Source organism: Chrysochloris asiatica, unplaced genomic scaffold, assembly GCF_000296735.1.
Source record: "Chrysochloris asiatica unplaced genomic scaffold, ChrAsi1.0 scaffold00415, whole genome shotgun sequence".
Classification (NCBI taxonomy): Eukaryota; Metazoa; Chordata; class Mammalia; order Afrosoricida; family Chrysochloridae; genus Chrysochloris; species Chrysochloris asiatica.
The window spans coordinates 620713-636182 of NW_006408933.1; the positions used below are offsets into that span (position 1 = coordinate 620713).

Genomic DNA, 15470 nt, shown 5'->3' on the forward strand with positions numbered 1-15470 from the left:
AAAATGGCAGACATGCTTCTTTTAGATTTCTTAAATATCTGTCAATCATCACAATTTTTATGCTCTGGCCAACACATTTTGATCTCATGTACTCACTCAAATCATAATGCATTTGCTCTCCACTATTATTGCCAATCTTTTTAAATACCTCAAAAATAAGTCCTATTGCATTTTTGTTGTTAAGTGTTGTTGACTCATAGCGACCTCTCCATAGGTTCCTAAGGAGCAGCTGGTGGGTTTGAACCATGGATCTTTTGGCTAGCAGTCCAGCGCTTATCCTACAGCACCACACCAGGACCTGCCAACAAGTCACTCTGACTCTCAGTGACTTTATGTAGAATGGAATGAAATGTTGCCATGTTTTGAGCCATCCTCACAATCTTTGATATATTTTATGTTTGAACCCAATTGTGACAGCTACAGATACAGATACATATCTTGTGGAAGATTTCCCTCAATTTTACAGACCCTCTACTGTGCCAAACTAATGCCTTTTAAGAATTTTTTTTTAAAAAGAGATTGATCTTTGCTGATGACATTGACCTTTTCCAAAATAAGCAAGAGGCAGTTTCACCATTCTTGCTTCCAAGAGACATTCTGGTTGTTCAACTCAGATTTGTTCATCCTTCTGGCAGTCGATGTTATATTTAATGTTTTGTTTGTTTGTTTTTGCCAGAATCACAATTTAAAAACATCAATTCTTATTTTGTCTTCTTTTTCTATTGCCCATCTTTTCCATGAATATGAGGTGATTGAAAAGACCATGAATAGCTTTTGGGAGCACCTTAGTCTTCAAAATGACATCTTTCCTTAGAGAAGAGTAAATGAAGGTCAGTAGAGGTCAAATAAATGTCTGCTCACACTAAGCATAAACACCATGGATGGAATTTCAAAAGTATGTTTTCCTGGCATCACCACGGGACACACAAGAGGATCTTGGACCATACATAGATGTTTCTAATTTTGAATTTCTTAAGTCTTTTTAACAGGTTCTAGAAAACAGGGATCTAGAAGATATTTATGATTTGATAGGTATTGTTGAGAAGCAGGAGAAGTTGCAAAGGCAAGTGGACATAAAGGACTACTGAGTGAATAATAGCCTTGGTGCTGTAATGGTTGAGAGCTTGGCCAGTGATTCAACCCTATCAACTACTCCACTGGGAAACCCTATGGGGCAGTTCTACTCTGTCATATAGGGTTACTATGAGTTGGAATTGACTTGATGGCACACAGTAAATGAATAATGGCACAGAAAGACTGGGATAAACTCAAGGCTGCAAAACCCACCCCATGCCCTTGATCACCCAATCCTGATAACTGGGAGTCACATACCATTGGTCCCAGGAAACCAAACCAGGGTCCCTTAGGATTGCAAGCATATTGTGTATAAAGAGATGGAAAATGAGCCTGCTGTCAAGTACAAGAACAAATAATAATCAATAATAAACGTTGAACCTCAACACCATTCTTGTATTCACATAATGTTTATTAGTTACGTTTCCAAGGAGGGCAGAGACCCTTGGCCAGAGCTGAGCCTTGTGAGGGGCCATAATGGGGAGGAGATATACATGAGGAGACTTCCTGGGACCTCCTGAAAAGGGTCACAACACTGAGAGTTGTTTCACAACCTCCAGCTCAGTAGCAGATAGCTAAGGCCCTTGGCAAGACCTAAGTGCTACAGCAACTTAGGACATGCACTCAGCTTCCAGGTGGGACCTATAGCCCCACTGGCCCTGGAGGGATGCTCTCATTCAGCAGCAGGTCTTCTGGCCAGATGATGGACCACAGCAGGCTGGGCGTGGACATACAGGGCGGCAGATCAAGGACATGCTTGAAGAAGGGCCGCAGGAACTGGACGGGCAGCAAGAGGAGGTGGGAGCACAGCAGGCAGGCTTGCACACAGGGCTACAGATGAGGGACACGGAGGAGGAGGGTTTGCAGCAGGATGGGGCACAGGGAGAAGGCTGGCAGCTCGAGGAGGAGGAGCAGGGGGAGGCCCCACAACACACAGGCACATAGCAGACGGGCTTGCAGGAGACAGGCTTGCAGCAGATGGGCACACAGCAGACGGGCTTACAGCAGACGGGCATGCAGCAGGTCTGCTGGCAGGGGGAGGTCTCGCAGCTTGATGACTGGCAGCTAGACTGCTGGCAGCAGGAAGGCTCACAGGAGCTGGTGCAGACCAATTGGCAGGGGCTGGACCCACAGCTCACAGGGGTGCAGACAGGCTTGCAGCAGACAGGCACACAGCAGGCCTGCTGGCAGGGGGAAGACATGCAGCTGGATGACTGGCAGCAGGAGGGCTCACAGGAGCTGGTGCAGGTGGATTGGCAGGGGCTCGACGCACAGCTCATGGGAGTGCAGATGAAAGTCAGACAGGAAGCTGGGGTGCAGCTGGTGGGAACACAGCAGGAGGACTGAGAACAGGTAGGGACACAGGAGGACTGGCAGCAGGTGGGAACACAGCAGATAGGTTGGGAGCAGGAGGGGACACAGCAGGAGGACTGGGAGCAGGAGGGGACACAGCAGGAGGGCTCACAGCAGCTCTCAGGGCAGTCGTCCACCTCCCAGGAGGAGCCCGTACAAGACTCACAGGAACCGGGCAGGCAGACACGGCTGCCATAGCTCAGGTCACTGGAGCAGACGGACACGGTGGAGGCAGACATGGTGGGAGAGGGTGGGAGAAGCTGAGGTGATGGAGGAGGAGGGTGTGAGTTTTAGTGTGTGTGTGAGGTGCTCTGAGCCTCTGAGGCTTTTATATCCCTCTGTGTTGTGTGTTGTCCTAACAGAGGTTCCATGATGCCTTCCTCTTCCTGATTATCTGTGCTGGTACACAGAAAACAAACAACTTCTGTGTTTCATTTGCCAAGGAGTTATTGCTCAGCTCACAAAACTCTTGCCATTGGCTTAGGGTATCTTGGCCAGTTTTACTCTCATTGAGGAAAGTGAGGGTGGGTGGAATATAAGCTACTGCATTTATGCCATAACAGAATCACATTGTGGGCTGAGGTGAGATCCATACCTGTGAGCGTGCTGGTCCCTGACCACCACAATCACCCACACTAAGGCTGAACATCTGGTGTGCAGGGGCCCTATGTTAGCTACTGGTTTCTTGGGCTCCTGACCATGATCTTGCACTTCTAGGATAGGGAAGGCAAGAGAAAGAGGTTTATTGGATTTCTAAACAAAGATAATGTTGGTCATGATTTTTCTGCAGTACCTACTTCGGAAGTCACCCAATGCCAGAAGCTGGGATAAAAGAGAAGTTAGATATGTCTCATTTCTCTTTGGTACCTGTCTGGAGCAGGTGAGGGATAAGGAAGCAGGGAGACCACTATGTGAGGAGTGTGGCAGTAAGACACGTCGTGTATAGGTATAGATTGAGCTCATGGGACCATTTTTAAATTTATTTTCTGAAGAGTTATATAAGTAGTGCAGAGTTCAGATATGTCTTTCACACAGTTTTTCTAGTATTGCAACCTCTTGCCTAACCCTCCGTCAATGATTAAATCTAAGAAATCAATGTCCAGTACATTGCTATTAAGGTCACATGGTGGTCCAGGTTTTATTCTCAGTTAATACACTTCATACATAGCCACCACCTGTCTGGCATGTTGCTGTGATGCTGAACAGGTTTCAAGGGAGATTTCAGGCTAAGATGGATCAGGAAGAAAGGTTGGGTGATCTACTTCTGAAAATCAATGACAGCCCCTACGAATTACAAGGGTCCAATCTGAACCAATCATGAGCATGATGAAGGATGGGGCCACGATTCTTTCTGTTGTGCCATAAGTTGGTGACCATCTGGATGGTAGCTAACAACAACACATTGCATCAACTAAAGGACACCCTAACATCCTTTTACTGTTCTGAGATCCCATCCATAATTCCATCCCATTGATTGTCAACTCTCCAGTGTTCCCTCCAATCTGTGTCAGTTGTTTAGTCTTTCCCGAACATTCAGGACCTTGACACTTTTGAAGAGTACTGGTGAGTTATTTTGAAGAATAATTCTCAATTCGATTTGCTTGTTCCATTCCTGTAACTTGGCAGTGGCTGCTAAGTAGATTCATACTCATGGTGACCCCATTTGCTCCTTTTTCTTTTCATAGTTCCTTATAGTTGAAGCTTAGATTATTAACTTGATAGCTTTCTTCTTTTCTAATGTAAGCTCTTAATACTAGAAACTTCCCTCTGGTGAACTGCACCCTTAGTTTCTCCCTAGCTACCTTCCTAGCCCTTGCTTGACACAGTCTCTGGATCCCCTCCAACTCTGATCCCATGGTACCTGGACTCAGCACATGTCTTTTAAGAGTAATAGAGCAGATGAGGACTCACACGTAATTTGGATTAAAGGTGGTGAACTCCTAGGTCTGGATCATAATTTGGGCTTCCATGTTCTGAAGCCTGAGGCTGATGGTTGAGCCTGGATTCACCCACCATTCATGTTTTCACTTGTCAAAAGGATGTGAAATAGAGTAACAAGGGAAGTGGCTGCATTGCTGGCAGTGAGAGATGTGTTTATATTTCCAAGCTCCCCTGAGGCAGGGCTGCCTCCTTCAACTTTGCCTCCCCCTCACACCCCACAGCTCCTGGAATGATGGGGCCAGAGAAAGTGTTTTGAATGAAGGAGGAAATATTCCAGCATTCCATGGGTGGGACCCTGAGGGCAGCTGGGCACTTATCCTGAAGAGTTCAATATTAAATCTCCTTGCCCTGCTAGCTCTTGTCAGCCCTTACTAACCCCACACCAGCCCCTACCAACCCTCACCAACCACTGCCAGCCCTCGCTAGCTAATGCCAGCTCCCTACCAGCCTTCATTAGTCCCTGGAGAATTCACTAAACCCCTGCCAGCCCCCACTAGCCCTCACTAGCCCCCTGCCAACCCCCCAATCACCAAGAGTCTTTGGTCAACACACACTCCCTCCAGTTTCCTGAATGTCCTCCTTACCCTAGTAGGTCGAGTAGTGGGGTCCTTTCTTGAATAACACACAGGGAAGGGAATCGCAGCCAGCAGGTAGATTCATCCAGAGCTCTGAATGTGGTGTTTCCTATTTTAATTGACTGATACATACAAGATACCATCGGGCCAATTTACCTAGATTAAATTGGGCGTCAGGAACCTTAGTCAGGAAGGCTGTCCTCCACTGAGAAAGCACAGCTCCTCCTGATAAACCCAGAAGGGACATTTACAAGCCTACCTAAAATGTGGACCCATCATAAAGCATGGGCAGTCCTTTTCCAATCATTATCTCATTGCAGGACAGCCCTATACTTGGAACAACTTCTGCATGCCAGTTATTCACAGGCAGCATTTTCCATCTTTGTTGTTGTTATATGCTGTGGAGTTGGTTCTGACTCATAGCGACCCTGTACAGGGGTTCCAAGGCTGTAAATCTTTATGGGAACAGAAAATTTCATCTTTCTCCTGCAGAACAGCTGGTAGTTTCGAACTGATGACCCTGAGGTTAGCAGCCCAATTCGTAACCACTATGTGACCCACTCCTCTACTACTGACAATGATGCAGAGTCTCAGAAAGACATGTAACTCTACCTACATAGACACAGCTGGCCACAAAAGTCACAGACTCTTACAGTGTCTCTTAACTGACCCTTTGGACAATGTCTTGGATAACCTCTTGGCTCCAAGGGACTAAAACCAAAACCTAGCCTAACTTTCCCAAGTTGCCTTATGTCTTAAGTTTAGGTAGTTGTGGAGCAAGGTCAGTGTGTCAGGTGTGTAAAGCTGTGGTTTGTTTTACTTTTGACCCTATTATTTAATTATTTTTTTGAACAGGTCATTAATGCATATTATTGTTGTTGTTTGGTGCCGTCAAGTCAGTATGATTTATCATGGTGCTGTTTATTGGTCCAGTTGTGAGGATTTTCATTTTCTTTACACTGAGTTGTAATTCACACTGAAGGCTACAATATTTTATTTTTATCAGCAAGTACCTCAAGCACTCTAAACCTAGTTTGGCAGAGTCTCAAAGGCAGCTGGGGAGTGGAACAGCTTTATAATGAGAAAAGCGAAAGTGCAGATGTGCCCTGATGGGGTGTTGGCAAGGGGAGGCTGGAGGGACAGGAGTCAGGTGTCCTGTGTGTTGCTTGAAGAACATATTTGGCTTTCTCCTATTGGTCCTGGGTCAGAAGCAGGGGGACAAAGAAAACTTAGAGAAGCAGGCGGTTAATGATCCAGACCTGACTCTTATGGGCTGATTGCTGTGTAAATTGTGGTTTGATTTCCCAAACTGGATGCTGAAGAAGTCAGAAGTCAATGTTCAATAGTCCTCTCTGGTCCTCTGTTGTCTGTTTGCATACAGTATCTCCCTTGAAAGCAGCAGGTGCTAGTAAGCATGTGCTGAATTCATTAGAACTGATATGCAGGATTTGATCATTTATACATGTCTGAATGTGTTGAGAAAGCTAACATTCTCTCATAAACCCTAGCTCATTCCTTCATCCTAACGGGGTTTTTCAGGACAATGTAAAACCCAGATCTCTCTGCCAACCTCAGAAATTTTCATTTGTATATGTATATAACTGCAACAGAGAAAAATAAACCAATAAACCTGTTCTGAGTATTTGCCAGAGCAGAATCTGTCTGCATCAGTAAAGATGGGCCTAGTCCAGGGCGGACCCAGGAAGAAGATAATTTAGCTAAACAATGGAAGACACAGCTCACACTGGGATTAGTCTAGTCCAGGATGTGGGTCACCCCCAGCAGTGTTCTAGAGAACATCAGAGCCAGTGCCACCCTTGCTGTTAATCAGCCATAATTGCCAGGCCATAGATCAGACCAGAGGCATGTTCTGGGCACTGGGTGGAACTTCCTGGGTGGATGAGTGTTTCCTGAGGAAGGTGTTGAACTTGGTGGTGCCATAGCCCAAACCAGAGAAAGTACTCACCCTTGGCAAGGCTCCATGTACCCAGGTTTCTCTAGGTGATTTGTGGGGGTATTTTAGGGTACACAGTTTTAAAATGCCCCCACAAATCTCTGTCCAGTGGACTCCCACCAGGAGACAGATCCACAGGCCAGGTCTCCAATCTTGTGGTTTAGACCAGCCTAGAGTCAGGTTCTCAGGTACAAATCAGGCTCCTTGCCCTGACCTCCAAGACACAAGCATCCTCCCTAGAGTCAATCTGGGGCCCCTCCAACCCACACAGCTGCCTCGCAGTATGATAACTGCCTTGAAGTTTGCTACGTTGTTGTTGTTGATAAGTCCTGTGGAGTCGGTTCTGACTCATAACAACCCTGTATAGGGTTTCTGAGGAGCGGCTGGTGAGTTTGAACTGCCAGTCTTGTGGTTCAAACTGACCTTGCGGTCCAGTGCTTATCCTACAGCACCACAATGGAACTCGGTTTGCTACACTAGAGGGTATAGACCCTTCCCTTCTGTATGTGGTAATTTTTTGCTGCATTATCTCATCATACAAGTTCTTTTCAAGAATGATAGTCTCTTCACAATCTAATTTATAATTTTGATTGAATAAATAATATTAATTATATATTCTTCTTGTACTAAATTAAAATATTACAAATTATGCTCTTGCCTCATTCCCATTTTTCCTGTGCTCTCACATCCCATTGTACATGTCCCCAGACATACACCCATGCCAGTGTCAAGCAAGAGGCTTCTTAGCCAGTCTACTGATTCTGAGAAAGCCAACTCCAGATATAACTATTCTAGTTGGTGTGGACCTAACCAGGTACCCCAAGCCACAACCATGGATGTGGTGGCCAGGTTGAAAGGCCCAGCATGATCCCTTGGTTCTGCTGGACCAGCACTTCCCTTTAACAACTGGGACTCAGGGGGCAATCATGGGACTGGTCCAGAACCCCTCTTCCTATCATGAATGCTCTTCCTGTCCTTATTCTCCTTCCTATCCTCTGTGTTCTCCTGAGGCCAGGCTGCACACTGGTTATGTTGGTGATAATCCTGAACTATAACAAAAAGGTCCTCTTGGGAGCAGATCTGCCTTCTATATATGTCTGGAAAAACAAGGAGGGAGGAGGCACCACCTAGCTCCATGGCTCTTCCAGGACTCTGTTGATGCCTCGTCTACCCCACCTATTAGCAGTACCCATCAAAGGCTCCATCTAAGGGCCATCTGGTACCAAGTGAGCCAGAGTAAAGTATGTGAGTGCTTGGGAATCTGGAGGAGAGGAGCACAAGCTTGTGCGAGTCTTGTTCCATCCCCTAGATATTTCATGAATGTGAACCTTTCTTCCATGTGCACCATCTGCTCCCTGGGGACTGTCCCTTCCCTCTGTTCCTCACGCTATTGAATGGAAGACAGCACCAACACCCAATGTGTCTCTCCAGCCCAAGTGCACTCACAAGGTTCACACAGGAGCCAGGAACATAGATCAGAGAGCAGGTACTGCTTTAACCTTGATGCCCAGCTTCCTCTCTGGCACAACAGGAACCATATCAGCACTTGGTCCACCAGGGCTGTGGAGAGGATGGTGTGTAGTGCTGAGACCCATGCCTGCTGAATGGGGTGTCCTGCGGATGTGGCTGTTGTGATTACCATGGTTCAGGGAAGATGTCCACGTTGGTGGATGGGCATGACCTGTCTGTGATTTTTTCCTACACAGATCTGCACCCCCTGGACATCCTGGCAGAAGGAGTCCCTTCTAGCAGTGCTGCAGGTGGAGTCAGGGTGGTTCAGGCTCAGGGTGCTCGAGGACTCCAACTCTCAGCCACCACACCCCACACCATGAGCTTCCCTGCATCACGGATTTTCATCAGATGTGACCTCTTCCCTGAAGAATTCTCCATCGTGGTAACCTTGAAAGTTTCCAGTCTTCCACCCAAGGTCAGTGTCTTTTTCACCCTTCATGTTACAATGACCTAATGCAGTTCCTCTTGGATGTTCTTAATATCAGAGCTCAGCTGATAGGGACTATGATGAGGTGCTGGTTAGGGTCTCGAAGCATGTCTTTGAGACCAAGACTGCCTGCCTTGATAGGTAGTGAGGTCTCCATTTCTGGAATCATGCACTTAGAGTCTGTGTGACCATCTACCACAGATTGAACTAGTAACTACTGCAGTAACACGAATATTTTTTTTCTGTTATACCAAACTGTCAAAGGCTAAGTACAGAACTTAGAGTTTTGACTTGACATCCTTTGGCAGAGCATGTGAATAAAAAAATGACAAATGAAAACATCCCCTTTATGGGGCAGTTTACCTGTGATTTTCACTTTCATGAATCCTAAATCTAGGTAACATGTCCATTGCTACCCTCCTCTTGCCCAGTCTGGAGTCTCCTTTGAAGTCAAAGCCCGATGGCATGTATCTCTTTCCACTTCCCTGTGGTTCATAGTATAATGCACAGCATAGGTATGTTAGCTTCAGGGCTGCCATAGCAAAGTTTTCCAAAAATGGGTGCCTTAAAACAACAGAAATAGCATAATTCTGAGGCCAGAAGTTCAAATTCAGGGCCATGGTTTCTCTGAAGGCTTTGGAGAGAATCCTTCCCTACCTCGTTCAGCTTCTGGTGACTTCAAGCATCCCTTGCATCACTCCAATCTCTGCCTCCATCATCTATTTTTTCCCATGTAGAGATACCTCTTGTCCGCCCCCATACAAACACAGTGTGAACTTTTTTGTTTAATTATATATAGTCATTTTTTTCCATAGCGATTTAGCTGGTTACTTTGTTTCACACATTTGTAGTCACATAGCAATTTGTGGCCCTTTTCTCATGGACAAATATGTCTTGGAAGAAGTACAGCCAGAATGCTCCTTGGAAGCCAGAATGGGGAGTCTTGATCTCACATAGCTGAATATGTTATCAGGAGAGACCAGTCCTTCCCTACAGAAGGACATCATGCTTGTTAGAAGGTGCTTATTGGAAAAAGAGGAAAATCAGTGAGATGAATTGACACAGTGGTTGTAGGTTCCTAACATAGGAACAAGTATAAGTATGATGCAGGTCTGGGCAGTGCCTCCTTCAGTAGTACATAGAACTGCTATGGATCAGAACCAACTCAACAGCACTTAATGACAATTTCCCATTTGACATTATAACATGAATATTTTTGAATGTTTGTGTTATAGTTTAGAGTGGCTATATAACAGTTATCAAAAAATATACTTATTCTTTTTCCTGCAGTGGACTTTAGATGGTTTCCAGTTTTCTTGAGGTACTAAATTCTTTGATTCTTTTATGATGATTCAGAGAAAAGTAAACAGGAATGCTTTTTCTCTTGATTCTTGAAAGATAGTACACATAACACTGGACTACAAATCACATTTGCAAGATTGTCTTCAGACTCAAGGTCCGGACACAATCTTGCCTGTCCCTTGCCAGTTCTGAGGACTGATGACCTCGTCAGCAGCCTTAGCCCCACATCCACAGAGTTAGGAGTCATTCTGTCATTCACAACTGGGCTTTCTGGTGGGGCACAGAACATTTCCCTTTATCTGAGCTGTGTTCCCTCAGCAAGCCAGTCCTGAGTACATCATGTGCCGATCGTGGGGATTCAAGGTGAATGAGTGGGTCCCATATCCACAGCTGGAGAGAGGCCATGAGAGGCAGAGAGGCTAGAGCCCAGTTGGGATGAGTAACAGAGAGGAAAAATCTCAGGCAATGCCCAGAGTTACATGAGCATCTTGTAGCTTGGCCTTCATGGGAGTGCCCAGGCCTGGAAAACAAGATGGGGTGAGGGTGAGGGAAGAGAAAGAGTGTCAGAGGACTTGGCATGGGACACCCGCAGCATCCCCATTCCCTGCTGCCATGTGGACACCATAGGTCACTTGAGGGGACCTCTTCAGCAGAGACCTGAAAGCCTCTGCCACGAAGCCTGCAGGGAGAATGCCCAGTCCCACTTCATCAGAACACAGTAAGGCTTCAGCCCTGCAGCCCTGCAGCCCCCAGTCTCAGGAATGCCCCAAGGAAGCTCTAGGCTGACTTGTAGAACCTGCAGCTGGAGTACAGAGCCTAAGCTAAGAATACTGGTTGCAGAGGGAGGGGATGACAGTGCTTAGTGGGCTTTAGGTAATACTAATACTGGGTCATGGGCCATTTCATATGGCTGTGCAGGTGTTCATGGGTGGAGTATGACAGGGTTAGGCCCAGCACTCTGAGCACAGTCAGACCTGTTGTTTGTGCATTTACTGTGATGGTTCTGAGAGGACTGAACTCTCGGTCACCACCTCTCCCAATGATGTTCTGGTCTTGGGAAGAGAAGGAGAACCTAAGGGGAGACACAGCGTTCTAAGTAAGAGCCATTGTGGGTGTTGACTGAACTGTGAGAACAGAGGGAGGTGTAAGCACTCACACATGCTGTTTCAATAAAAATGGTCCAGCACAGTAAAGATGCCACAAATGCAAGGGCACCCGAAGACATTTGCACTAGTGGTATGCCTGCCCTCCACCCAAGCCAATCTCTGCCCCTAGAGGACATGGTTTCCTCACACCTGCCTGGAGCTCACCTGGCAAATATAGGCCCTCCAACTCCACTGACAAGATCAGTGATATCATCCCCAGAGCAGGTCTGGCACAAGGCTGGGTGAGCATGGTCACACCTGTTTGTGGCTGAACACACATCTCCCACCCATGAAATCTACCTCCCACCAAGAGAATGAGACTGTGAACGAGCAAATCCCACGGGAAGCAGCAAAGGGCTTCGCTTTAAAATATATATATATTTTTTTTTTATCTGGCTGCTGCTATGCTGGCATCTCAGGTGTACTCTGATGCACTCCAGGCATTTCTGCTGTTTTCCTCTGGGAACAAACACAAGTCAGGATGATACAACCCCACTCAGGAGCCTCACAGCTAGCAGCATCAAAACAAGGAACTCATGCCCCAAAATCAACAGCAACTGATGCTTTGACACCAACCAGGAAGGGAGACCTTGGGGACAACTGTTGGGACAACACACAACACAGAGGGATATAAAAGCTGCACAGCCCAGAGCTACTCACTCACTCACACACTCACACACTCACACACTCAACCACCCACTCAGTCACACACTCACTCACTCACACCCTCCTCCTCCATCACCTCACCTTCTCCCACCCTCTCCCACCATGTCTGCCTCCAACGTGTCCATCTGCTCCAGTGACCTGAGCTATGGCAGCCGTGTCTGCTTGCCCGGTTCCTGTGAGTCTTGTACCGGCTCCTCCTGGGAGGTGGATGACTGCCCTGAGAGCTGCTGTGAACCTTCCTGCTGTGCCCCCAGCTGCTCCCAGTCCTCCTGCTGTGTCCCCTCCTGCTCACAGTCCACCTGCTGTGTCCCCTCCTGCTCACAATCCACCTGCTGTGTCCCCTCCTGCTCACAGTCCTCCTGCTGTGTCCCCACCAGCTGCACCCCAGCCTCCTGTCTGACCCTCATCTGCACTCCCATGAGCTGTGGCTCCAGCCCCTGCCAATCCACCTGCACCAGCTCCTGTGAGCCTTCCTGCTGCCAGCAGTCTAGCTGCCAGTCATCCAGCTGCACATCCTCCCCCTGCCAGCAGGCCTGCTGTGTGCCCGTCTGCTGCAAGCCTGTCTGCACCCCTGTGAGCTGTGGGTCCAGCCCCTGCCAATTGGTCTGTACCAGCTCCTGTGAGCCTTCCTGCTGCCAGCAGTCTAGCTGCCAGTCTTCCAGCTGCATGCCCTTTCCCTGCCAGCAGCCCTGCTGTGTGCCCGTCTGCTGCAAGCCTGTTTGCACCCCTGTGAGCTGTGGGTCCAGCCCCAGCTGCCAGGTGGCCTGTGGGTCCAGCCCCTGCCAATTGGTTTGCACCAGCTCCTGTGAGCCTTCCTGCTGCCAGCAGTCTAGCTGCCAGTCATCCAGCTGCACATCCTCCCCCTGCCAGCAGCCCTGCTGTGTGCCTGTCTGCTGCAAGCCTGTCTGCACCCCTGTGAGCTGTGGGTCCAGCCCCTGCCAATTGGTCTGCACCAGCTCCTGTGAGCCTTCCTGCTGCCAGAAGTCTGATTGTCAGCCATCCTGCTGCACATCCTCCCCCTGCCAGCAGGCCTGCTGTGTGCCCGTCTGTTGTAAGCCCGTCTGCTGTGTGCCCGTGTGCTGCAAGCCTGTCTCCTGCAAGCCCGTCTGCTGTATGCCTGTGTGCTGTGGAACCTCCCCCTGCTCATCCTCCTCAAGCTGCCAGCCTTCTCCCTGTGCCCCCTCCTGCTGCAAACCCTCCTCCTCCATGTCCCTCATCTGTAGCCCTATGTGCAAGCCTACCTGCTGTGCCCCTGCCTCCTCCTCTATGTCCCTACTCTGCCGTCCGGTGTGCAAGCCCGCCTCCTGTGGCCCTTCCTGTAACTAAAAGGCCCCCAGATCAAGTCTAGTTATCTCCTGATATCCTTGGATCCAGAGCCCAATCAGGGATTTCTTTCTGCCCCAGAATCTCCCCACCCTCCAGATATGCTGGGTCTGTGGGCCCCAAGGTGAGTTCCCTATGGCTCTGTGTCTTATCCAGTTTCTTTCTCTCAATCCTGTCTCAATGCCCTATGTGAGTGACCTGCCTGTTAACAAATAAACTCATTGTTCCTTACTCTCAGAAGGTCTCCTTTTCATATCTGAAAAATAAAATGGCCCAGGGGTAGAGAGAAGTGGATGTGACTTTAAGACTGGGACTCCTTGGGGACCTTGGCCTGAGTTTTGTCCAAATGGCAACACTGCCAGGCAGGACAACCAGATATTCCCCACTCTATCAAGGTCACCTTTGGGGAAAATTTGGAAAGAAAGGCTTCCCACTGAGGGAGGCAGGGAGAGAGCTAGGTGGCACTGGCCCTGAGGGACATTTTTGTCAGTGGCTGGAGCTGATGGTCATCAAATGCCCTCCAGTCACATCTCAGAAACAGTGGTTGATGATGTAGTGACATCAAGACCCTAAGTCAGAAAGAACCAGGTATTGAGCTGCTCAGATCCCCAGGGATGGGAGGTTACATCTTACCAAGACCTGGGAATCTCTAGTCCTGTGTTTGGGCTCAGGGCATCCTGTCCCTTCCCTGGACCCTGAAGCTGAGCTACCCTTCTGTGTGCATGCCTGCACCTACCATCCCAGACTTGGGACCTTTGCCCCACCTCCATGACCCCATCTGTCTCACCAGCTACTGATCCCCGCCCCTGGTCTGTCCCTGCTCCTGACCTAGACTCAACCCAGGCCACCTCTCTCTCCTGGGTTTTCCTTCAACTGTTCTGCTTCCTCTCTCTACACACAGTTCTCTCTACACTAGAGCTGGGCTAAGCGTTGGAAAGTGCTAACCTTATTCAAACCTTTGCTTATGCACACCTTTGCTGTGGCATCAAGGTCTCTCTGGGTCCTCAGCTCACTTGCCCACTTTCCTTGCCACCCGTGCCAGTCACTCTCCACCAGGCCCTAGGCTCTATCTCCATGTTGGGGGCCTACTGTGGGTTCTGGAACCTACTGTTTCAGGAGTGTGGTGTCCTCCCCACTGTCCCCCAGTCTCCCCAGTCCAGGGTATTGCAGCCTCCCCGAGGACATCTCCTCACAGCCCAAGTAATGCCCTCCGGTGCACCCCCATCTAAATCCAGTCCCAGTGATCCCTGAAAGCTCCCTGATGGCTCCTCATGCCAACATGACTGTTTTCCTAGTTTATATTTCTTTCTAATTTATATGTAAATTTGCTCAAGAAGATTGTGAAATGCATAGCTCTCTATACTACTGTGGCGCTATAGGACAAGCACTCGGCTTCAAAGTCCAATTGAACTGCAAGTTCAGTGGTTCAAACTCACCAGCTGCTTCTCAGAAACCCTATACAGGGTCACTATAAGTCAGAACTGACTCCATGGCACTCAACAACAACAACAAGCACACTAGTTAGAAATAGAAATCTTCTCATGTCCTTCTTTAATTTTTTGTTGTTGTTTTGTTTTACATATTTGAAACGGGGAAATTTACTTCCAGAAAAGTACTTACAACTTGTATCTATTATATATGTGATTTTTGTTGGCTGCCCTGAAAAACTAGGGACAAATTTAAGGGCTCTAATCCTGAGCACACACAGACTAGGAACTATTGCGAAAATTATACAAACGAAAGAAGACAAACTAGATGATTGGGACATTCTAAAAATTAGAAACTTATGTGCATCAAAGGATTTACCAAAAGAGTAAAAAGGGAGCCCACAGAATGGGAAAAAAAATCTTTTGCAATGGCATATCAGACAAAGGACTAATTTCTAAAATCTACAGGAAACTACAACACCTCTACAAGAAAAAGACAAGTAACATGGGCACAGGACATGAACAGACACTTCACCAAAGAAGACATTTGGGCAGCCAACAAACATATGAAGAAATGTTCACGATCATTAGCCATTAGAGAGATGCAAATCAAAACAACAAGGAGATATCATCTCACACCAGCAATAACAGTAAAGATCAAAAAAGTAGAGGATAATAAATGCTGGTGAGGATGTGAAGAGACTGGGACCCTCCTACATTGCTGGTGGGAATGCAAAATGGTCCAACCACTCTGGAAAACAGTGTGGCACT

At 47.7% G+C, this 15470-nt stretch overlaps 3 protein-coding genes across 3 annotated transcripts in view; all 3 read left to right on the forward strand.

The window, feature by feature from the left end:
* The window catches only part of LOC102833250 (keratin-associated protein 10-3-like), a 15666-nt gene extending 13647 nt beyond the window's left edge, over positions 1-2019 (forward strand). The window contains exon 5 of the mRNA XM_006876804.1: positions 1756-2019. Within this exon, the coding sequence (XP_006876866.1) occupies positions 1756-2019 (264 nt within the window). The remainder of the gene's footprint in view (positions 1-1755) is intronic.
* A 580-nt stretch (positions 2020-2599) lies between these two features.
* TSPEAR (thrombospondin-type laminin G domain and EAR repeats) overlaps positions 2600-15470 on the forward strand; it is a 130992-nt gene continuing 118121 nt past the window's right edge. Inside the window, exons 1-2 of the mRNA XM_006876805.1 lie at positions 2600-2630; positions 8604-8824. Of these exons, the coding sequence (XP_006876867.1) occupies positions 8726-8824 (99 nt within the window). The 5' untranslated portion in view covers positions 2600-2630; positions 8604-8725. The remainder of the gene's footprint in view (positions 2631-8603; positions 8825-15470) is intronic.
* LOC102825976 (keratin-associated protein 10-4-like) lies at positions 12052-13275 on the forward strand. The gene is made up of 3 exons (XM_006876788.1): positions 12052-12225; positions 12304-12875; positions 12906-13275. Exons 1-3 carry the CDS (start codon positions 12052-12054, stop codon positions 13273-13275), a joined length of 1116 nt encoding a protein of 371 aa, XP_006876850.1.

What these genes read in the sequence shown, in the direction of transcription:
- LOC102825976 (XM_006876788.1), top strand. Translation starts at nt 12,052, where the DNA reads ATGTCTGCCTCCAACGTGTCCATCTGCTCCAGTGACCTGAGCTATGGC. An exon ending in GCTCCCAGTCCTCCTGCTGT is followed by an intron (nt 12,226 to 12,303) that starts GTCCCCTCCTGC and finishes TCCTGCTCACAG; the next exon opens with TCCTCCTGCTGTGTCCCCAC. An exon ending in TGCACCCCTGTGAGCTGTGG is followed by an intron (nt 12,876 to 12,905) that starts GTCCAGCCCCTG and finishes GGTCTGCACCAG; the next exon opens with CTCCTGTGAGCCTTCCTGCT.